The sequence below is a fragment of the Aspergillus brunneoviolaceus genome, assembly GCF_003184695.1.
Source record: "Aspergillus brunneoviolaceus CBS 621.78 unplaced genomic scaffold BO95scaffold_61, whole genome shotgun sequence".
Taxonomy (NCBI): Eukaryota; Fungi; Ascomycota; class Eurotiomycetes; order Eurotiales; family Aspergillaceae; genus Aspergillus; species Aspergillus brunneoviolaceus.
The window spans coordinates 16,882-39,723 of record NW_020290791.1 but is presented as its reverse complement, the minus strand read 5'-3'; the positions used below and the strand labels follow the sequence as shown (position 1 = coordinate 39,723).

Below are 22,842 nucleotides of genomic sequence, written 5' to 3'. Positions count from 1 at the left end.
AGGCGTGTGCGAATGTACTGGATTATAATACCCTGTAGCCAGGGGATTAGAGTAGTGTACATGCAGTACATCGGTGGTCATATTGTCAATGGTAGCTTTCCAGGTACCCTCCTTGTAGCTTTCCCGAGGATTGGTTAGGAGTCAAGCCACTCAAACTCACCTGATGGGCGATCAATCAATTTCCTTCCCGCCTTTTTGCTTCCCGCCCTATTTCTTGGGGCTTGGGCAGACGATGTCATGTCATTCGCAATTGCTTGAATTGAATACTGGCTACGTACGATGACGTTCGAGTCGATGTGCTGTGTAAGGGAAATAGACTCATTGAGGGTCTGAAACATACCTATATAACCCCCGAGTCCGCTTCACCTTTACTTCCCTCCATCGTTCCTTCTGTCTGCAGGATAATTCGCTTACCACTCACTTCCTCTATCTTCCTCTACTCTAATCTTACAGTCACTGTACTGTTCAAGTCAACAAGCCTGCGTTTTCGCCCGCGCTAATCTCGACCTGCAGCACACTCTACCTCACACTACTGTAACCGAGTTACCAGGGACTCATCATGCCCGTCATCTCACGTCTCATTTCCATCGTCTTCCGTGTGGTGGAAGTCATTTGCGCTGCAGTATGTGCAACCCCTGATCAACTGCATGCCTACCCCCCACCCCCAAACAGAAGCTAACGAGTCATGATTCATAGGTGGTTGCCGGTATCATCGGACACTACCTGCACCAGTATGATGGCGATGCCTGGCCGGTCGCCAGGTGGATCTATACCGAAGTCATAGCCGGCTTGTCGATACTGCTGGGCCTGATATGGCTGATCCCGTTCTCATCGGGCTTCTTCTCGTGGCCGTGTACGTGTTGTGCCGCCTCCTTGCGTCCCTCAGTCTTAGCGTTGCGTATCACTTATACTGACGTTACACAGTCGATGTCATCATCTCTTTCGCCTGGTTCGCTGCGTTCGGAATATTGGTCGATGCGATCCACAAGCTGAACTGTGGATCTATCTGGTATTGGGGCGGCATCATCCACAACAACTCGTGTGGCCGGTGGAAGGCGGCCGAAGCGTTTAGTTTCATCTCTGCCATCGTATGGCTGGCCTCGGCGCTCCTGGTATGATTCAGTGACACCAACTCAAGACTATAGTCTAATACTGACATGCCTTGCAGGGCATCTGGTTTACCTTCCGTGTCCGCGACTCGTCTGCTCCCCGACAGTAAGTGCCCTGACCTTTTGTGTATTTTGTGTAACACGTTGCTGACATGAAACAGCAGCCGTCGCCGCTTTGGCCGCTCTGCTGTCTAGATGGACAGTTGGTTGACCGCGCTGTTCATCTGTGCGATCAGATGGACTAATCCTCCGATGCTTGTCGTGCACCAATCATGCAAGATGTCGTCGATCAATGTTCACCCATTATGATGTGGCACGCATTGTCACGACACGACTTAATGAGATCTCTTTTAACTAATATTCTGATACCCGGTTGGCGTGCTAATGCTTGATGAAGGGATGCTGATGGCCTTCGTTGTTTGCTTTGTGATTTGCTATGATATTAATCTAATATGATGCTATTTCTCTAATTAAGGAATGTCTATGCTGTAGGGATGGGTCCACCCAGAGAGGTGTTTCACATTTTGATCCTGATTACCTTGTTCACACTAATAGAACCCAAGTACCAGGAGGTCTGGGGTCCGAGGTTCAGTGTCAGCAGGATTCTCCTCACCGACCGAGTCGCGGAGTGCTGAGCATTTTCGCCGGGCTGACCTCCTTTGACTCCTCTCTGCGAGTGATGCGTGCCTTGAGTAATGAAAGGTACATAGATGGTTCGATATAACATTGTTGCAAACGTCCAATTGAATGGGCTCGTGATGACTAACTCTAGCGTGGCGGACATTCCTGCGGAGTCTGGGTCCCTTCCGCAGATCCCGAAATCTCATTCATGGATGGGGAATCAACCATGGCAGGAGCACCGCAATCAGGGGCAGGATCGAGTTCGCGATCGTCCTCATTTGAGAAAGGCTCGCAGGACTATCGTTTGACGGTGCTGGAGCCTGAGCATCATGACGACTCCGACAGCAGCCAGCTGGTTGTGATTGGGCGGGAAAGCTCCGATCTGCGGCCCGATGCCGCCACGAGGGAGCCTCTGCTACCAACTTCATCACCGATTCCAAGTCAGAATCGTCATCAAGAGCTCGGGAAATCCTCATGCTCCTTATCTGGCATTCGTACCTGGATCAAAGGTCCAGTCCCGCCAGTCGAGTACAAAATTACCCCATGGCTAGCCCGCTGGCAGACGGCCCCGAGCCGTTACATTGAGCGTCTCCTTCCGAGCACCCGCGCCAGAGTCTCGCTTCTGGTGGCTGGTATCGCCCTGTGGGGAGTGGTGTTTTTGACCATCCTGCACTATTCGATTACTGGGCAAGAGATTCCTGGATATGGAACTCCAGTCAAGCTATCATGTCATGCACGACTATGGTATGTCCCCCTACTCGTTTCCTCCACATAACCCAGGCTCACAGTCCCTTGCTCAGGTATAATTCCACAGAGTGTGGTCTCGACGGAGAGGCCTGCCGTCCGTTCGATAACGGTGGCTTTGCCTTTCGCTGCCCCGCTAGCTGTGCGGATGCGATTCTGCTCGAACCGTATGTTGTCGGGCCTGCAGAGTACAACTATCGTCCGCTAGTCATCGGAGGATCCCTCCAGGACAATTCCACTGCAGACATATCAGCTAGCTTTGGAAACATAGGCATCTACCGCGGCGACTCGGCCATCTGCCCTGCGGCACTTCACGCCGGCCTAATCAACAGCCAAACCGGCGGCTGCGGCGTGCTCCGCCGCACAGGCGAGCATAACGACTACCCATCCGTCTCCAAGAACGGGGTCACGAGCATCGGCTTCGCATCCTCCTTCCCGCTCTCCTTCACCTTCAACACCGACTCATCCGAAAGAACCAGCTGTCGTGACCAGCGCTGGCCGCTCTTCGCCTTCTCGCTCATCACCACCACCCTCCTCTCCCTCTGCACCACCTCCTCCGCGGGCTTCTTCTCCTCCGTCTACTTCATCGTCTACTTCCAAGTCGCCCTCTCCTCGGACCCCCCGTACTCCCCCGACTACCTGGAGATCGTCTCCACAGCCCTGGGCCGCTTCCTCCCGTGCGCCATCGTCGGCTGGGCGATCTACCACTTCGCCGTGCGGCGCACACTGGCCCACAACCTCCCCGCGCGCTGGGATCAGACCGTCCTCTGGCTGGGCCCCTGCTGGGTCGGCGCCCTCAACACCGACACCTTTGACAAGATCCCGATCTCGCGCCTCACGCCGCACGACCTGCAGCAGCAGCCCGGCGCCATCCCCGCGCTGCTCATCATCGTCGCCTGCCTGGTGCTCATCGTCCTCACCCAGGCCCTGGCCTTCCGGAATGAAGGCCGCCTCCCGCAGATGCTGACCGTGTATGGTGTCTTCGTCGCCGGCATCGCCTTGCTCCTCTCCGTGCCCCACATGAACCTCCGCATCCACCACTACATCCTCAGCCTCCTGTTCCTGCCGGGCACCACCCTGCAGACCCGCCCCTGTCTCGTGTACCAGGGCCTGCTGGTGGGGCTGTTCGTCAACGGCATCGCGCGCTGGGGCTTCGATTCCATCCTGCAGACCGGCGCGGCGCTGCTCGAGGGCGCCCAGCTGGGCAGTGTGCTGCCCGTCGTCGGGACGCCGGTTGTGCTGGGCGTCAGCCACATAGCTTTCGCTGTCGGCAGGGACGCGCTGATGAACGGCACCCGCGGGCCGTCGGCGGGAGATGGGGTGAGTGTTTTGGTCAACGATGTCGAGCGGTACAGAGGCTTTTGGTCGGATTTGGTTCCCGGTGCCGGTGATGTTGATGTTGATGCTGGTGGTGGTAATGCTACGGTCGCTGCTGCTGCTGCTACTGCTGCTGGGGAGGGATTGTTCAATTGGACGAGGCAGACAGACGGCGAGGATGAGTATTTCCGATTCGCGTTTGTGCGCCTGAATGCCTTGGGTGGGTTCTGGTATGAGGATTTCACGAAGCCTGGGATCTGGACGAGGGAGGGGGACTGGGTGGGGTGGGGGGAGGTTGAGAAAGATACGGATGGTGATGGTGCAGGTGATAATGGTGGGGAGAGGTGAGGTGATGGTTGACAGCTACTTCCGTCATCTAGATTTTTATTGGATTGTTTTGGCTCCCCATCGGAAATCTAGTTATAAACTGTGTATGCATTTCAATTGCTCTGGGTTGGCTGTTGTTGATAAGGCCTAGCTGTATACACTGCAGTAGATTGACTTAGAGGTGCTCCCACCAGAAGACTGTGGTCTGATACCCCGGCTCAATGGTCAGGGAAATGTATACAGTACATCCATTCAACTCAACGATGCTAATTCCACTAAATCCAAAACCACACGCACCTCAGAAGAACGCCGTGCACATGCATATGCATAAGTTGCCCAATCAACCCAGAAAAAAAGAAAGCCATTGATACATCCTCTCCAGACCAGCAGAAGAATCATGTATGTATATATAAAGAAACAGCAAGATCATCGCCCAGAAACAGACACTTGGCACCAAGAACAGTCTACTTCTCCAGATAGTTGTTACACCGGACCTGGATGACTTTCTGGTCGCCGCCGTCGGCGATGACCAAGGCGGTCAGCTCCCCGCCCTTGACGCAGCCCGAGTCCAGACCCTTGGTGTAGGTGTTGATGCTGAGGGAGGACTTGGAGTCGTGGCCGTAGATGACGGTCGTGGCCTGGGAGTCGGTGGCCTGGGCGTCGGCGTGCTTGGTGGATTTGTAGGTGAGGGATTGGTGTTTGTTGAAGAACTGCATTCAAACGGTTAGCCAACACCTGCTGGGGGGGGGGGGGGGGGTTGTGGGAAAGAGGATTATGTGTGGACATACCTTGGTCCACTTCTTCCCATCGCGACTGGAACTCGGGAGATGGGTGTCCAGATCGATCGTCAGCATGTTCATCACGCTGAAAGGATCCTGCTTGTCGTAATCCACCCCGGGGACCAGCCCGCCATGCACCACGGCGACCTGGCCCATCGTGGGGATGTGGCCGACGTTCAGGATCACGGGACAGGCGTCGAGCCACTCCGCCTGCTCGTCGGTGAGGTTGCGGGCCAATTGGAGATCTCTTTGGGCGCCGGAAGTCGACAGCCCGTCCATGTACTCGTCGCCCGACGTGTCCGTCATGGCGTCCATCTCCGCGAGTTCTTGGCGCACCAGCAGCACGCGATCTTCGTGGTTGCCGCGCACGCAGGATGCGGCGTGTTTCCGGGCCAGGTCGACCACGCCGGGACTGTCGGGGCCCTTGTTGATCAGGTCGCCGGTGAAGATGAGGTGGTCGGTCTTGTCATTGAAGGTGACTTCGTCGAGGAGGCGTTCCACTGTTTGAATCGGTGAGAAGATTAGCCGCCCACTGTTCGAAACAACAGGAATAGTGGTTTTGTGGAAGGACAATACGCACACTCCATCCGGCACCCATGCACGTCCCCCACCACAATCAATCGTCTCGTGCTCTCCGCGCCCGCCTTGGGCGTCTCCTTCGCCGGCAGCAGCGACGAATCCAACGTCTTCAGCTGCAGGACGCCCTCGAAGCTCGGCAGCGCATTGGTCCCGTACCACCCGCCCACCGTCTCCTTCGAGTTCGGGTCCAGCGACTTGGTCAACTCCGAGTGCTCCTGCAACCGCGGCGACAGCACGAACTCCCACCCCAGCAGACAGGACAGAAACAGTGTGGTGTAGATGATCGCATAGCGCCGGAAGCGCGGCGCCGTGACGATGGACAGGACCATCTGCACCCATCGGGGCGTGTCGGAGCGGTCGGGCGACGACCCTGACGAGTACTTGGTGTTGGATTGCCATTCGTTGCGCACGTAGTCGATCAATGGGCGCGTATATCGTTTGACCCGGCGGGTGGGATTCAGCGCGTTTTGGAGGAAGGGCACATCGTCGGAGCCGTCGGAGGAGTAGTCGAGACTTTCGGTGTCGTGGTGGTGGTAGTGGGGATGGTGATGGGTGGATGTCATGGTTGGTGATGGGGCGGTCGGTCGGTTGATGCGATGTGATGTGATGGGCGGCGGTCGGGGGTGGTTGGCTGGCTTCTAGACACTGGATCTCAATAAATCAAGGATTTTCTATGACTAAAACACATGAATGCAGGTCTAGTGGGTAGGAGGGAAGATGCGACAGAAATTTACGAGGTCATTGAGAGTAGAATGTAGGGGAGAGGAGGGGGGGTGGGTTGTGGGTATGGGTTTGATGGTCGGAGAGGATCGTCAGCCTCGTTGGGGAAGTGAGTTAAGGTACGTACGGGTTTATGGGTGGAACACAAGTGTCGGGCGACGCCTTGCTTCAATGGGATTCGACCGCGGGTCCCGTGGCCCGCTATTCCTGGTGGGGCTTAGTGCCTTGGTCCTGCCGCCAAAGGGACCAGACCCCGGTCTAATCCCCTTCCGGCTAGTCCGCTGCTATCTATATCTTACTCCGCCATAACCAACTGTGTCGGATGTTGGTTTCTACTGTAACGGCCTTGATCCTTTGCGTGCCCGTTCTCAATTATCATATAATCAGGCTTACTCGCATTGACCTAGACAATTCAAGGACCATTGTGGTATGAAGTATATGCTTGATTGATCAGACTAGTCGGACGATTAATTGCAATCGAGTATTCCGCGCCTCACACCGGGATGAGATAGTCACAAATGCACTGACCTGCATCACAGGTCCATGTCTTACAAGTTCTTGGACAATCAAAGCTCACGGCGCTAAATGATGACAGTCTTGATGCCCTTGAAATGTTGGGGAAAGGAAGCGGGCTCGACCATGCTTCCTCATACATTGTCAGCATCATATTCGCCGCCACACACGCTCGCACTCGAACAAAGGACCACATAGTCCCCACCCATCGTCATGTCTTCTACCATCCGGATCACCATCTCTGGCGGTAACCTAGCGGGAGTATCACTTCTTCACGCTCTTCTCCCCCACAAACACCTGGATGTGCACATCTTTGGCCGTCGGAGTCAATCGAAATGCGCTCACAGCCCTCGAGCTCATTGACTCATCGGCAATGCAATGCCTCGAAGCAGCGGGAGCTGTTCCGGCAGTCGAGCTGATGGAGCGGGCATTGAAGCCTTCAGGTATGTTTCACTTATGCCAGTGGCAGTCATCCGACCCTCTTTGTAAAACACACGGAGCTTGAGTGGCGCAAGACTAGAACCTGGTTACAGGGCAGGCTTGGATGATACTTATCTTCCTACGCGGCCACATTAAGCCTAATTGCTTGCCAATCCTAACTTGAGATCATAACAGTATCGTCTCATGTAAGAATCAATCAATATTTACCCACTCGCTATACAGAATCTAAGCTATCACACATATACAAAAATCGAATTCGTGGTGATACACATGAGCGGAAGCGCATCAAAATCGTGACCAAATGATGAAAGCTCGAGCTCACCGATATTGTTCGTAGAAATCGATCTCCTTCTGGCGCTTCCGCACCATCTCGATCGTCTTTTCATCGTACAGTTCCTCGAGCGTCTTGCCCCCGAGCAGAACCTCCTTCTCATGGCGGGTAGCCTCATCCTTGGTCATGCAGACCAGGTTCTTCATCTCGACAGGCACATAGGTCTGGCCCTGCTGCATCCACTCCGGGTCCGGGGCGAAGCCGCGCGGCGGCCGCTCCCATGGCACCAGGCAGACGCGACTGGGGAGACCGCTGACGGCGCTCTTGCCGCGCCAAATCTCGTCGACCAGGTAGCCGACATCATCCTTGCTGACGGGCAACCGCAGGCCGACGAGGGTGGGCCCGTACTCGGCGCGGGCCAGACGCTCGTGGGTGCCTTGCAGGGCGGCCAGGACGCCGTCGTACAGCTTGTCGCGGCCCTTGCCGCCGATACTGTAGTCCTGCGGGTAGCCGGCGATGGCGCAGATGACGTGGTTGGCGAGAGTGTAGCCGAAGACGGCGGGCATGGTGCCCAGCACGGGCAGGATGCGCGCGCGGAAGTCCGGCAGCACGCTCAGCTCGCCCACCTGGCCCTTGGAGAACTCCTCCTCGGCCAGGGGCAGCAGGGTCGCCTTCCCGGGGCCGGGCTTTTCCGTCGAAAACACCACGGGGATGCCGGTCGTCACGCCGAGGAGCTTGAGGCGGCGGCGCGTGCTGCGCGACAGCGGGTCGTCCGTGCTGTGCGAGATGTCCCCGACCGTCACGCGGGTCGGGTCCGACTTGCAGCCGGCGCCCATGGCGGAGATGACGGGGATCCCCTGGGTGTGGCAGTAGTGCAGCAGCTCCACCTTGGAGGTGATGTTGTCGATGCAGTCGAGCACGAAGTCCGGCTTGCGGCCCTTGTCGCCGTCGTTCTGCGCCCACGGCGCCAGCAGCTTCTCGGCCACCGATCCGCCGAACAGCTCGTTGCGGCAGTCGAATTTCACCCACGGCACGATCTGCTCCAGGCGTTTGCGGATGCAGTGCACCTTGGGCGTGCCCACGTCCGCCAGCGTCGCCAGCGCGTGCCGGTTCAGCGACGAGAGCGTCACCTGGTCGAAGTCAATCAGCCGGATCTTGGACACGCCCGAGCGCGCCAGCGCGGCCACCGCGTGCGAGCCCACCCCGCCGCAGCCGACGACCACGATGTAGGAGGATCGGAGCTTCGCGAGGCCCTCGTCCGTCAGGAAGACGCGGTTCCGGGCGAGCTGTTCGAGGACGAGGTCTAATCACGGATGAAGCTCGTTAGCAACGAGGAAGCTTTTGACTCCGTCCGGGGTTAACCCGTGGCATACCGTCATCGTAATCGCCTTCTTGTGCTCGACGGGCGAGAGCGGCGCTGCGCTCGTCTTCTTTGCTCAGTTGCGTGGCGGCGGAAACTCCATAATCTGTGAGCTTTTGAACGACCAGAATCAATTAGCTTCAGAAGTTGCAGTATTCTTTGGAGTGAATGTACCTTCTCTGCGTGATGTTGTTCGTCGATACTTGGGATCGAGGCCTTGAGCTGCTGGACGGCTTCTTTCCGCCGAAGCGCTTGGTAGCCGAGAATGACGCCAGCGACTGCGGCGCCCGAGAGTACGGCCGTAGCAGCCAGCTGCGACTGATGGGAGCTACCCTGGCGCTGAAGCCAGGATGACATCTTTGCAATTGTACCTCTATGGGTTGGTCTCGGAGTTTCCCGTGTAGGTGGGTAGGTATAGGTATGCGCCTAGTGTCGCAAAACTATAGCAGAGTCAGAAAAGAAAAAGGTCCGTCGCATTAGATCAAGATCGCATTGGACAAGTTTCGGGTTTATCCGTAAGTAGAGACGGAATGACACACTAACCTAGACACCCCAGATTTCAACGACACAGGTCCCCGTTGCGAAGCGTTACGTAGTTCCAAGGCAAACTTGAAGCTCGAGTGGAGAAACCACTCGCCGCAAATCTGATGTAGATCACGTGCTTCCGCGATGACTTTCTCTGCCCGCGGGCGCGCGTCTCCGCAACACGCAACCAACTTCCCGACGCGGTTGATTATCCCTTGACAACTCCGACACTCCAGGCCTGGAACGGTGTTTTTATGAGAACACCCAGGCCAGCATTTTGAGTTCTCTAATTCAATAAGAAGTCATCCTCCTCTCAAGCAACCCTCGCTGCGAATTTACAACCCACAGGCAAGATTTCTACCATCCCGATGACGAGAACACCACACAAAGAGCTTTATCTCATGACACCTTTTTCAAGGGACCATCATACCTAGGTCCGGGCAGTGGACTTCATCTTTTCAGGAACTCTGGAATGGAAGAAGACATCTGTCTAAAAGTGTGAGTGATTGAGAAATTGAACAGAGATCTAAGGGATTGGTGGAAGTCTCGCCTTGTGGCGTTTCTGTTCCCATGTGCAGGTTCGTTTGTCTTCTCCTCAGCATTGGATTAATGTTCTTGCTATACTTTTGATAGAGTGTGCGCTGCGTGCGAAGATTTGAAGAGGCTACCACGTCTTGACAGACCGGTGACTTTCTCAAGGATTATTATACTCCACAAGGTGTTGCTCCTGAGCAGGAGTGCCGTTACTCAAGCTAGCGACTCCTGTCTCAGACACATCGAAACGATACGGCTGCTATTATTGCGGTCTATCTTGGTCAACGACGTGTCAACGTTGTGTATACCACCCTATCCTCTACGGGAATACTGCTGCCCAGCGGCGCAATCCGGAGGATGCCAGATGCCGAGTGCTTTTGAAGAGAAACGCCGGTATATAGGCACCACCGAACCACCAAAGTCCGGAAAGACCGGCCCAGATTATCCGAGGCCGGCGCAGGCGAGAAGGGGGAAAAGCAAAAGGCTATGTCCCTAGACCTTCCCGTGGCTAGACCCCCAGACTGAAGAAATGCCGGCTGGGGAGGAGCCCGCGGCCCGTGATTTCTTAGCGAGATTTCGCGAATTCTAGCAGGAGGACTGCTACTGTTAACCCCACCGGGGTCACAGATCGGCCAGTAAGAGCCAGGTTTGAGGCGAAAGCCGGAGACAGGCCAGAGCCAGTGAGGCCAGTGCCAGTGAGGCCAGAGCCAGTGAGGCCAGAGCCAGTGAGGCCAGAGCCAGTGAGGCCAGAGCCAGTGAGGCCAGAGCTAAAGAGCCAGAGCCACAGAGACAAAACTAAATAGCCAGGGCTAGAGAGCCAGAGCCAGAGAGCCAGAGCTAGAGAGCCAGAGCTAGAGAGCCAGAGCCAGCCAGCCAGAGCCAGCCAGCCAGAGCCAGCCAGCCAGAGCCACCAGACTCGCCAGCCAGAGCCATCAGACCCAGCAAGAGCCCTCAGACAACACACGAACGGCATCCAAGGAGGGCAGAGACAAAGCAGAGACAAGCGAAAGCAACAAATAGGGCCCGAGCCAACTTAAAAGAGATAGCAGTGGGGCCCGGAGCCGACACCACTCCTTGCATATTTGTCCAGTTACTGACCTCGGCTAGAACAATGACTCCCAACGAGGTAAACATAGTTCGAAGATTTAAGACACCATCTCAGATTATCATCCAAGAAAGCTACTGTTATATCATGCTTCAAGAGACATACATCCCTGGTCACCAACACGTGACGGTTGACCACGAACACCCTGAACACCACACCCGTATGATATCACGAAGGCGCAGGAACCCAGTCGATGTTCCAGATCTCCGAAACCAAATACCAACCGCAAGAAGCACCCCCTTCTTCATTCCAGCACCCCAGCACCATCACAAATGGCGAGTATATAAATACAGCCGAAAAAACCTCCCGCACTCCGTTCGACCATTCGTCATGCTCCATGTAAAACTGAGGCAGCTAACCACCTTCACCCATCTCCTGTCCACCCAGCCATATTATACTGCTCCCCTACCCCTTACTTCAAACAACAAATCGCAACATCCCTCCACCACTCTCTTGCACGCCGAAATGATGACAAACCATTAAGCACTCCGAGGCTACATCACTTGCTCCGCCTGTTCGCCTATCAAAGGTAACGACGTCGAGCATCTGCCGATGACGAGGGAATATTCAATAGTAGTTTTCAATCTGACTAAGGCGCGGCACTCACCACCACATCCATAACTAAGAAAATCCTACAGGGCACCATCTAACAAGACCACCACCCTGACACTGACACAGCATAGAGTCATAGACCACCCGCACTTAATGTAGTGCGATGGCATACGACTCGGCCTGGTTCAGGTGGCATACAGAGCAGATGAACACCCTTCACATTTTTCCAGACCGCACCTACTCAACTATCATTTATCACTCCCTTTACCAAATCCAATCCACGAACCACTTCAGCAGACAAACCATGGCCCGGTGACGAGGAATTTACCCAAAAGCCAAAGTTGTATGGTATCCGGCTGACTCGTGACACGTCGTGTTGCGTCTACAAAATCAAGCCTGGAAATCAGTGAGAACCTGAGAGCTAATCTGAGGGCCATGCAAGTCTGCTCGTTGATTTCCTTTTCTTCTTACGACATGATGTGGAAGGGCATGCATTAGAGACGGTCCGTGGTTTTGTATCCTTATATAGTGCTGTACAGACGGTATTGAATGAATACAGTAAAGATCGTTGATAGAGTCGTCAAGACGTCGCTTCGTATCTTCGAGTGTACAATGACCATGACTACAACTTATATACACACTTGCTCTTACACAAGAGCCTTCAGTTCCATGCTAATGATCCGTGAATCGTAACACATCACAAGTGATCTGCACAAATGCGCCAGCCGTCCTTCCGAACTAAATTGAAGCAGGGGTAATGGTCGAATTGGCATGAATCGCGATAGCCGCCGCATGCAAACACCGCAACTTGCCACAGTTTGCATGAAACACGATCCGCGTGCCGTCCCGCGAAACGGTTGCGCCACCGGGCGACTTGAGCCCGAAGTCGCCGGTCTTAAACAGCGCCCGGTCCGCGCGGGTGTAGGGCCCCTTCAGCGACGTGGCGTAGGCGTATTTGACGTCGTACTTCGGGGAGGTGAAGCAGTGGGAGGAGAAGAACAGGTAGTAGATGCCCTGGGCGGTGCGCAGGAGGTTGGGCGCCTCGACCAGCGGGCCATCGCTCTTGTCGTTCTGGAGGATCTGGACCGGGTCGCCGACGGGGGTCACGCCGTCGGCCGCGAGCTCCTGCAGGAGGATGGGGACAGGCAGCACGGGCTTCTTGCCGTTGTTGCAGTCGCCGCCGTGGCCGATGCTGTTGGCGTCCGCTTTGTAGACGACGTAGAGCTTGCCGTCGGCGTCGCGGAAGGGCGACGGGTCGATCGCGCCGCCTTGGTCGCGCGGGCAGGCCAGCGGTTTGCGCTGCGGCACGTAGGGGCCCAGCGGGTTTGTGCCGTTGGTGACGGCGACGCCGACGCAGTGGTGGTAGAGCCAGTCTTTGAGTTCGCCGGAGTAGTAGAGGACGTATCGTCCGTCGTCCTGAGTTCACGTCCGGTTAGTAAGTTGCTGGGGGCTTGGGTGTTGGGGATGGTGGCAGTAGATGCGGTACGTACGCGCTGGATCACGTCCGGGGCGTAGTGATTGATGTCTGTCTCCCAGCCACTCAACGAGGGCATGGCATCGTGGCCGTCGAGTAGCTTCCACGAGCTGAAGTCCCTGGACGTCGCGACGGGTACATGAGGCACTTCGGAGTTGTTCTTGACTGCATTGGTGCCGTAGGTATACCAGGTGCTGTTCACATGGAGTAGCCCAGGATCTGGAAAGTCCGAGAGGACCTGAATCGGTTGGTTTGCTGCGTTGTGATAGCTGGGATCATCATGGGATCTGTTCCTCTTCACCAAGACTATGGGAACCGTGATGGCGATGACGATTATCGCCAACGCAAAGAAGGCTAAGATCGACACTGTCAGGATCTTACCCCGCGTCCAGGGTCTCGGGCCCCTGGCGGAGGAATCTGACGACGATGCACTGTCGGGTGACTTCAGTACAGATATACCCTTCTCTGCACCGGATTCAGGCTGTGTAGATTGGGAGCTTGGCTTTGCGGGAGCCCCGAACAGGCTCCAGATCCCTCTCGTTCTCTGTTGTGTCTCCATTTCCGCCTATGTTTCTCACCATGCCCCGGCTAGCCGGAGGGTATGATCGATCGTACCAGGGTACCATTCATGTGCGTATGCAACGGTAGCTGAACCAGATACTGCTATTCAGGTTTATAGCACACTCAGATGGAGCTTTAATTAGAAAAGACTACGGTGTTTCGCAACGCGGGGTCCCGTTTCAGACAGAGAATCGCAGCGCTGATGGTAATCTAAGGCAAGCACGCAAATTGGCGTCAGCATAGCGAAAGGAACTGGCTGACCATTTCCAAGACGTCAGTTGGCCGGATTGAACAGCCACTTCTGGACCCCGGGATCTACTCGGTAGTACTTCATATTAGCCAGTCGTCTCTTGCCGCCGCGGGCTAAGCATCCGCTTTGACTAAAGGGATGAGCGCATTGATTAGATCAGCCGCCACCGGGATCATGATGAGGTCTTTTCTTTTGTATAAGGAATTTGTGCCTGGGAGCATGTGCATGTTGACTACTGAAGTATAGACCAGCCATTGCTGGACCATTGCTAACGCTCAATGGACCATTGTCCTTGAATCGGCGCTGAGCTGACTGTATTCGCGTTTACAGCCAGCTCAGGTGTAGAGACAATCACACTCGGAGCATGTGTTGAGAGCAAAGGACATTTAGACATAGCACAGAGTGTCTTGTGCTCAAGGTCAATGACGTTGTGGAATGACGCTGATCAGGTATCGTAGCATTCAAGCAACCATGATCGAGAGGTTCTCATCCAGGGTTGACTTTCCAGTGTTGTCCATTATCTTTCATTCATGAGATCTGGTAAGAGACTTTTCCGTGGTTACAGCCTGTGTACCGCTTTCAGTAACTATCGGATCGGATAGCTTTCATCAGCCACTCTCAGGTCGAGAATGCTCCCACGTGTATTGTAAGGAGCGGTATTGTCCCGTAAATTTCAACTGTAGATCGAAAGGCTCGAGATAAGGCCTGTGGCAATCTGAGACTCGAGACGGTTGTAGAAGGACAAGCGTCTTAACGAGATTCCTTATTAAGCATCGCGGTAATTGAGCCATGTTCAATTTGTCAATTGCCCGTGAGTTGGTGATTGTGAATAGGAGATAGTGGATGGAGGAAATTCCGAGCACATGAAGCGGGAAGAAGGGGGAAGAGGAAGCGGGAGTGACAGCCAGCAATCACACATTCAGACATACTCCGGAGTACACCAGCTGCAGCTGAAGGCTTGTTTCCTTTACAGCCGAAGGGCAGGGCCAGACAAGCGCCGAAGCCAAGTCGGATCCATGACGCGGCTTGCTGGAGGGTGACGCAACCCCTTCCCGTATGCCTTCCACCACGTTCAATGCGACCGGGGATATTCTTGTCACTCTCGGATCTTAGACGTTCCATAGTTGATCATCATCAGGACTGAAGATATCCCCCGTTGATTCAAACCCCGAGCGTAACCTTAAAATGTGGTCTGGAGTCTGGAGCCTCTGGACATCCGACAGGCAGCCTTGCGATCGCAGGTGGATCTGACGGTAGGGCCGAAAACGGCGGTGCAAACCGATTTTGCTGTGGGGAAACAAGGAGAAACAGGAGAAACAGGAGAGTGTTGCAACCTCAAACTGCTCGATAGTCAGGTACACCCGACGACCTGACCTGTTCCATGAATGAATCACGGTAGAATAATTTACTCGAGTAGTTCGTGGGAGAGAACGAGAGGGACGATCATCTTTCCGTTGCAGGCAGAAGTCGATAGCACCAAGGTTGAGGTTGAGGTTGAGGTTGCAGGCACTTATCTTTTCCCCCCCTGGGCTTGGATTTCCTTGTGAGAAGACACGAAGACAAAAGGAAGACAGACCTATAAGAAGCAACCAAGAGCCAGCTGGCCGCGTCTCTGGTGCATGGGATGTGCCGATGCCTGGATGTACTCAAGTATGTGTAGGAATGTTGATCGGGAAGAATTGACAATTTGACGCCACCAAAAAGGCCGTCGTCACTCCCGAATCCGCGGGCTCCACCGACCAACACCAAACAACTTCACTCCCTCCCCTCTTCAAACATTGAATCAATTCTCTTTTATTTTTCCCGCGCTGGTGTCGTACAACCGACGCCTGTCTGGACTGACCGGTCTCTTTTTCAAATATCTTATCTTCTTTCTCGCCCCCATGGCACGGTTGCAAGAGCCCTAGTTCACTCATCGTTCTCTGTCGGCCTTTTCAGCGAACGCGCAATCCATCGCACCCGTTCGCTCTGACGCCTTTCTGACGACGACAGCCCTTTTTGCTGGGACACTTACGGCCTACGGATATGCACAATCGGGGACAGTTCCGTGGAAGAGACACCAATTGACCTTGGACCAAGATTGACGATTGACATTGTCTCGGGGAGGCCTGCGAAAGTGGGAAATAAAAAAAAACATCTGGGGAAATTCCTGGAGCTGTAACGGTAGCCCGGATTTAGCCGACTACAACAACATTACCTCCCCCCTATTTGCGCCACGATGCTCACTTTTCGCAAGTCGCTTTTTGCGGCCGTGTTACTGATCACCTTCATCGTCTTTTTCCGATCCTCGCATTCCTCCCCGTCTGTGTCGCCGCCGGTGCCCGCCTCCGCCGCGAAGGCCTACGACGATGGCCAAATAACGAATGACCAGCCCCAGGGGCAGAAGCCGGACAGCAATAAGCAACAACCCCTCTCTCCTCCTCCGAGCGCCCCATTGCGCGACCGCTTGCGTTATCACTTTCCCTACGATCTCAACGGCAAATTCCCCGCATACATTTGGCAGACATGGAAGTACACTCCCGAGTCGATGTTTTTCTCGGAGGAACTGCGTGACCCCGAGGCCAGCTGGACCGAGCTCCACCCGGGGTTTGTTCATGAGGTCATTCCCGACGATACCTTGCGACATTTGATCAAGTATCTTTATGGATCGGTGCCGGACGTATACGAGGCCTTTGAATCCATGCCTTTGCCTGTCCTCAAGGCCGACTTCTTCCGGTATCTCATTCTTCTGGCGCGGGGCGGGATCTACAGCGACATTGACACAACGGCGTTGAAGCCCGCGTCGGACTGGCTGCCTTCGGAGCTGGATCTGACGACCGTCGGGGCTGTCGTCGGGATTGAGGCGGATCCAGACCGTCCCGACTGGCACGACTGGTATGCGCGCCGAATCCAGTTCTGCCAGTGGACTATCCAGGCCAAACCGGGCCACCCGATCTTCCGGGACATTGTCACCTACATTACCGAGGAGGCGCTGCGAATGAAGAAGGCGGGAATCTTGAAAGTCGGAAAGATGGATAAGACGATCATGGAGTTCACGGGACCGGGGGCCTGGACCGACGCTGTCTTCCGGTACTTCAATGATCCCGAGTACTTCAACATTGAGCCGGGTTCTACCTTGAATGTCACTTACGAGGACTTTACCAATTTGGAAGGGTACAAGAAGGTGGGGGACGTGGTGGTACTACCTATTACGAGTTTCAGTCCGGGTGTGCACCAGATGAATGCAGGAGATATCGACGACCCGATGGCATTCGTCAAACATAACTTCGGAGGTCAGTTGCGGTTGCTTTTTCGTACCTATCACTCAGGATGACTAACACTCTGATAGGTACATGGAAGACCGATCCGTCTCTTTAAGTTGGCCCTTCGGATCCATATATTCGACGCGTGCTCGGCGCGGCGCTTGCTGCTCAAGACGATGAACCAGGCGACTGGGCGCCTGATGTCGACCTGGCGACTGCGTTAGATGCCAGTATTGACTCGGCTATTAGACCGAGAATCGCAAACCCACATGGAACAGCCATCCAGGCTGAGCTCTTCTCGAGCGGCAACCGAAGCCATGAACATGGCTAATGTACTTTACTCATTCGAACCTGGCCTGCTCTGTACAACCCGACCCGACAGGATCAACGCCATCGGCCACGATAGGCTCTACCATCATGGCAAAGCCATGAGAAGGACATATTCTCTACCCTCTTGTACAACTGTTGGCAACACGTACCACGTTATAGACAAGCCAACAAACTGGCCATACGGTGAACAAATTGCACCAAACCATACTCGTCACTTTCGACGCACCCAAGTCCTGCTCAGGACAGCCATGCTTGATTCTGCGTGTTCATATCACGATTTCCCTTACCTCACGCGATGTTGATTTCCCGTCGTGGGTTTACTGGCTATTCATGTATCTATGTGACTTCTCCCCAACAAACCTATATCTATTTAGTGTTATGATGCCCCACCGGCCTGGGAATGTAATAATATTTTCTTCTATACTTCCTGTCGCAACATACTAGGTAGGTAGCCACAAAAAGTGATGGTTTTGTGCAGCCACTCGGAGTGGCTCCCGGACTGCTCTGGCTCGCTCAGTCAGCAATCTCTGGGCTCGGAGCAGCTCCCGTGAGGAACAACAGCCTCTTAAACCGAACTATATCAAGTATCCACGTATATGGACCGTACGCTTCGCTTCTCACTTACAATTTCCGCCACTCCTCATAGCACTTAAGCAATTGCACTCAACGTTGCACAGCTTGTCAATTTGCCGTCACTTGTATCGCCACAGCACACAACCTCTACATCCAACCACCTCTGAACAATGTCGACCAACCCAACCAGCGAGCAAACGCTCAGTATCATCGGCTGCGGTAAGCCTTTACCCTTCCCTCTTGCTCCTTGAGAGAAAACTAACATCCGACAAAGGAAACATGGGCACAGCCATCCTCAACGGCCTCCTGAAAGCCCAGACCCAAGCCCAGACCACACCCCCAAGCACCAGCACCAGCACCAGCACCAGCACGACCCCAGCGCTGCCCAAATCCTACATCGCAACCACCCGCAGCGCCACCTCGTACACCAAACTCACCAACCTGTTCACCCCCTACCTCACGCCCACCGACCCAGACAGCCCCAAGGTAACCATCCTGCACGGACCGGACGCCAACCTCACCGCCATCCAAAAAGCCACCACGATCCTGCTCTGCATCGACCCCGCCGACATCCCTACCTTCTTCGCCGACGCGACCCTCCGCGCCGCCCTCTCCGGCAAATTCCTCATCAGCATCGCCGCAGGCTGGACCCGGTCCGCGCTCTTCAACCTCGTGCGGGACGTCCACGATCTCCAGATCATCCGCACCCTGCCCAACATGGCCGCGCTCGTGGGGCAGAGCGTCACCGCGATCGAGGTGCCCCCTGGCGCCCCTACTGATACCAGCGAGGGCAGAGCCAACCCCACCGACGCACACATCACCCTCACCCAAACGATCTTCTCGGCCGTGGGCCAGACGCAGCTCATCCCGCCGGCCCAGATGACCGCCTTCACGGCGGTGGGGGGCTCGACGCCGGCGTTCGTGGCCGTGTTCGCGGACGCGCTGATCGAGGGCGCTGTGGCGATGGGGTTTCCGCGGGGAGATGCAAGGACCACGGTGCTGCAGGCGTTGAGGGGGGCGACGGCGTTGATGCAGGAGGGCGGGCTGCATCCTGCTCTCCTCAGGGATCAGGGGACGTCGCCCGGGGGGTGTACGATGGGCGGGTTGATGGTGTTGGAGGAGCGGGGGTTGAGGGGCACGGTGGCGCGGGGGATGAGGGAGGCGGTTTCGGTGGCGGGGTTGATGGGGAGGCAGGCGGAGGGGGGGGAGGGGTTTGTTAATGGGACGCGGTAGGTGGCTTTGGGCTGAGGGAGCGAGGGAGGGAGTTTGTGGTGATAAGGTAGTAGGGTATAGTGGCTTGGAGGGGACTGGCGTGGTGTACTGTACTACGCGCGATCCGATCAAGTAAAACCATCCCATCCTGAACCGTGATAACTACCATAGCCCAAATGAGACTGGATTCTCCACTGCAAAGGGTCTCTATTCTTCTCACCCATCACTAACAGCGTTGACTCCCGCAGAAGCGGTAGACCTATACCTACTACTTACTCCTGCAGCCCAATCCTCGACCTAGAGCAACAAACACAACACCCAATGCCTACCTAATCATATCCCACCATCAACATTAAGCTTCCATCCCTATGCAGCAGCAATCGACCCAGCGCCAGCAGAACGACCCGTCTCTGTCTCCGCCCGCATCGCCATCATCGGCCCCGACTCAACCACCGCCTGCTCCCTCTCCATCCTCCGCCGAGGTAGCTATATCCAGATCTCTCTACAGGGTGCTGTTGCTATTCCCCCCTCCCACCTTCCATCTACACCCGTCCTCCCTCCCCGCAACAACCCAACCACCCCCCACTCTCCCAAACTATACATACCCCGTCACCCGACCCTCCTCCTCCCGCTCCACTCCCCCCCAAACCTCGCGCGGAACCGCAGCATCCCACACCGCAACCAGCAAGGCCGATGGCCCCTCCGCACAGATCGGACGAGGCAGCCCCCCCTGAACCCACCTGCATTTCCTCTACTTCTACTCCTATGGGAGGAGGGGGTAGCGAGTGAAGCAGAGCCCGAACCGCAGCCCATTGGCGGTGGCGTAGCGGTGCACTTTCCGCGAGGCCTACGGCGCGGCTGGTAGCGGGTTTTCCTGTGGGTTGAGTTGGAGTTAGGTGGGAGTGGTAGATCTTTGCGTGGCCGTGGCCGTGGCAGGCGGCGAGCGGCGAGGTGGAGGGCGTGGCTGTGGGTGCTGAATAAGGGTGTTGACCAGTTAGTTATGTGAGGTGTGTAGTCGGTATGTGGCTTGGGGGAGGGTCTGGGTTTGGTTAGTTTGTAGTCTGAGAGAGATGCGTGGTGTTGTGTTGGTGTTGTGTTGGTGTTGTGTTGGTGTTGTGGTGGTGTTGAGGCCAACATGATTGCTATCGGGATTGTTTGTGGGGTTCATTGTGTATGTATTGTTGTATGCATAGGATGGGTTGGTTGTTGGGAGTGTGTGCGGATGCAGACCCGAAGGACGGAGCGGAGAGCGGCTGGACTAACCGCTGTTGCTGGGATCCGCTAGTACTGGTATATACCGCTGCGGTACAGCTGCATTACGGAGGGTGTATCCGAGGGTATTGGAGATTGAAGTATACAGACACCAAGTATAACTCCTCCTTCCCCGCATCGATCTCTCGTAAAGGCAAACTTATCCCAGGTAGGTGGAGACACTCCCGAGTCATAAAAGATAGACAGTCATAGTCGTTCTAGTCATTCTATTTGATAATATCCGTGTAGATAGCTAAGATCGCCCGAGCCCAGCCCGGATCCTCCGCTTCACCTCCGCCTTGAGCGCCGCGTGCTCGGTCATCGTCCTGGCCACCGCATCGCGATTCTCCGCCGCCCTCCGCAGCAGGAAACTCAGACACTCGCTCATACTACCCCAGTGCAAGCACTTATAGACGGCTGGGGGGGAAGCAGCCCCTTGGTTCGCGCCCGTGAGCTGCAGCAGGCCGTAGGTCACCCCGTCCGCCATCCCCATCAGCTGCCCGAACTCGACCTTGCACGTCGGGAGGTTGGCCCGGACGCGCGCCTCGTGCAGGTTGTGCGCCGCCACCGCGCTGTCGATATTGTGCGTGGCCAAGAACAGGTCGGTGGCAGGAAACGGGCAGTCTTGTGTTGCCCCGAACCCCTTGTAGTTCTGCTGCAGGATCCCCCGCACGATCGTGTCGTAGGCCCGGTCAGTGTCCTCCTTCGTGTCGTGAATTAGGTGTCGCGGATCGCTGCTCATGTAGGCGCCGCGGACGAGTTTCAATCCCAGGGTGAAGCCTTCTTCGTTGGCGAGCTTCAGGTGCGCGGCGATCAGTTCCGGGGCGGCTTTGAGGTAGGCTTGGAAGGTGTTGTAGATGACCGCCTTGCCGTGGCGATTGTACTTGCGCATTATGTCCAGGGTCAGGCTATGGATGCCCCCAAGGAAGGCGTGTTGCTCTGCGTCCATCAGCAGCCGGGCTTTCTTCTCCACCACGCGCTGGCACACTTCGTCCAGCGCCTCGACCATCTGGGCGGGGACGGGCTGGCCTGCGGCAAAGGCCTGCGTCACCTTAGGGCCGGCACCAGTGAGTCTGATCCACTGTTAGTATTTCGTCCAAAATAGCAATGGTCATTTCTAGAAACACTCACTTCGGGGCAAGGAAGTCTCCCGGGCCAAGCATGTCCACCGTGCGGAGAACATCTTCCCTCCACGCTTGGATATGCTCGCAGGTCTCTGTCGATGCAGCCTTCTCCAAAGCCCTCGTATTAGCGAACCGTTGCTTCTCCGTGCGCGAGTCCTGCACCGTCTCCCGCGTGTAGGTCAAGATCACTCCCTTCACTCCCGTGCTCTTGATCTGCTGGATGGTTCGGTGCACCTCGGCTTCCTTCTCTCCCGCACAGAAGTGGTCGTAGAATGTCTTTCGTAGGAACCAGTAGATGAGAGGGTTTCGTTCCACATCCAACAGAAGGCTGCGGGACTTGGAGAGAAAAGATAGGATGGATAAGCTGGGCCCTAATAGAAGCGGGTGGGAGGAGACGGTCGTCACCAGGAGTGACCGCAGCAGCACGCCTGTCGGAATGACTGAGTGGGCAGAAGCAGACGCTGCGGCCTTCTTGACCTCGGCCGGCGTGTTGGCCACCACGGGGGCGACGCTCTCTCCACTTATGGACGACCGCGTGGAGACATATCGCTGATGTCGGAGGGCCAAAGGAGCTCGGAATACGGCAATGCCTGTGGTGCCTAGGCTGGAGGTTGCCCTTAAGGAGGCAGACATTGCTTGAGATAGTCAATAATAGTAGAGAGGAGTGATGATGCGAAGACAGACTCTTCCTCATGCCACAGCCATCTTTATAGCCCTCTTGTAGGGTTTGCGGGGTACATGATATGCTTGCAGCGACTAGGACTGATAAGGATGGGGGGTGATAATCTCAATTCCATCTATTGCTAAGCTATCAGACCCCGTGTGCGAGGCCCTGCTGCACGTTGAGCAGCGGAGTGTCTCATCCATGTCCAGACAGGCACTGACCACTCGTAACATGCCCCGGATCGACCGTAGTGGAGAGCAGTTTGATACGGTACGGCATTGAAACACGACCCAGCTGCAGGGTTATCATCGGAGGAAGAGCCGATGGGCAGGCAACTACTGATTAGGACTCGGCGCTGCAACCCGTCAGTGGGAGCTTGAGGGGTAGAACCAAGGGGGTTCTGTTGGGAAGTACAGTAGCCCCATGTAGTAGTGAGTACTAGAGTATCGGATATCAGAGATCAGAAAGGCTTGGTTGAAGCATCGCAGTCATGGTCATATTACATCGACGCGGTTGCTCAGACGAGCTCTCTTCGAAGTATGGACAGACTCTGGAAAATAGCAGGAGTCCCTCGCTGCGAGAGTGACGCTGTTGGTATCGGTGAATACTCCAGGGCATGACTGAAAGAGGCGAGTCTTCCGGCACATGTCTTGCATAACTCGTG

The 22,842-nt window shown here is 55.6% G+C and overlaps 7 protein-coding genes across 7 annotated transcripts; 3 read left to right on the top strand and 4 right to left on the bottom strand.

Moving 5' to 3' along the window:
- Positions 1 to 224: 224 nt before the first annotated feature.
- Positions 225 to 4,139, top strand: BO95DRAFT_475632 (uncharacterized protein; the record flags this gene model as incomplete). Its single annotated transcript, XM_025589872.1, has 7 exons — positions 225 to 622; positions 697 to 853; positions 925 to 1,112; positions 1,169 to 1,215; positions 1,992 to 2,474; positions 2,531 to 3,602; positions 3,645 to 4,139. The coding sequence occupies exons 1-7, from the start codon at positions 560 to 562 to the stop codon at positions 4,137 to 4,139; spliced, it is 2,505 nt and encodes an 834-aa protein (XP_025439271.1). The 5' UTR covers positions 225 to 559.
- Positions 4,140 to 4,237: 98 nt separating this feature from the next.
- Positions 4,238 to 9,138, bottom strand: BO95DRAFT_475631 (uncharacterized protein; the record flags this gene model as incomplete). The annotated part of the gene is made up of 7 exons (XM_025589871.1): positions 4,238 to 4,828; positions 4,907 to 5,397; positions 5,478 to 5,805; positions 7,055 to 7,124; positions 7,473 to 8,724; positions 8,795 to 8,894; positions 8,956 to 9,138. 7 exons carry the CDS (start codon positions 9,136 to 9,138, stop codon positions 4,583 to 4,585), a joined length of 2,670 nt encoding a protein of 889 aa, XP_025439270.1. The 3' UTR covers positions 4,238 to 4,582.
- A 1,267-nt stretch (positions 9,139 to 10,405) lies between these two features.
- On the bottom strand, positions 10,406 to 10,813 carry BO95DRAFT_434558 (uncharacterized protein; the record flags this gene model as incomplete). Its single annotated transcript, XM_025585146.1, has 1 exon — positions 10,406 to 10,813. One exon carries the CDS (start codon positions 10,811 to 10,813, stop codon positions 10,406 to 10,408), a length of 408 nt encoding a protein of 135 aa, XP_025439269.1.
- A 1,422-nt stretch (positions 10,814 to 12,235) lies between these two features.
- On the bottom strand, positions 12,236 to 13,530 carry BO95DRAFT_370088 (glycoside hydrolase family 43 protein; the record flags this gene model as incomplete). Its single annotated transcript, XM_025582901.1, has 2 exons — positions 12,236 to 12,913; positions 12,988 to 13,530. 2 exons carry the CDS (start codon positions 13,528 to 13,530, stop codon positions 12,236 to 12,238), a joined length of 1,221 nt encoding a protein of 406 aa, XP_025439268.1.
- Positions 13,531 to 16,000: 2,470 nt separating this feature from the next.
- On the top strand, positions 16,001 to 17,139 carry BO95DRAFT_369975 (glycosyltransferase family 32 protein; the record flags this gene model as incomplete). The annotated part of the gene is made up of 2 exons (XM_025582897.1): positions 16,001 to 17,054; positions 17,111 to 17,139. The coding sequence occupies 2 exons, from the start codon at positions 16,001 to 16,003 to the stop codon at positions 17,137 to 17,139; spliced, it is 1,083 nt and encodes a 360-aa protein (XP_025439267.1).
- Positions 17,140 to 17,972: 833 nt separating this feature from the next.
- Positions 17,973 to 19,686, top strand: BO95DRAFT_484464 (pyrroline-5-carboxylate reductase family protein). The gene is made up of 3 exons (XM_025590348.1): positions 17,973 to 18,146; positions 18,202 to 19,156; positions 19,311 to 19,686. Exons 1-3 carry the CDS (start codon positions 18,098 to 18,100, stop codon positions 19,438 to 19,440), a joined length of 1,134 nt encoding a protein of 377 aa, XP_025439266.1. The 5' UTR covers positions 17,973 to 18,097; the 3' UTR covers positions 19,441 to 19,686.
- Positions 19,687 to 20,643: 957 nt separating this feature from the next.
- On the bottom strand, positions 20,644 to 22,301 carry BO95DRAFT_516856 (FAD-linked oxidoreductase; the record flags this gene model as incomplete). Its single annotated transcript, XM_025591850.1, has 2 exons — positions 21,522 to 22,301; positions 20,644 to 21,463 (listed from the first exon to the last, which is right to left on the bottom strand). The coding sequence occupies exons 1-2, from the start codon at positions 22,145 to 22,147 to the stop codon at positions 20,644 to 20,646; spliced, it is 1,446 nt and encodes a 481-aa protein (XP_025439265.1). The 5' UTR covers positions 22,148 to 22,301.
- Positions 22,302 to 22,842: the final 541 nt, after the last annotated feature.

What these genes read in the sequence shown, in the direction of transcription:
- BO95DRAFT_484464 (XM_025590348.1), top strand. Translation starts at nt 18,098, where the DNA reads ATGTCGACCAACCCAACCAGCGAGCAAACGCTCAGTATCATCGGCTGC. An exon ending in GCTCAGTATCATCGGCTGCG is followed by an intron (nt 18,147 to 18,201) that starts GTAAGCCTTTAC and finishes CATCCGACAAAG; the next exon opens with GAAACATGGGCACAGCCATC. An exon ending in GGGTTTGTTAATGGGACGCG is followed by an intron (nt 19,157 to 19,310) that starts GTAGGTGGCTTT and finishes TAACTACCATAG; the next exon opens with CCCAAATGAGACTGGATTCT.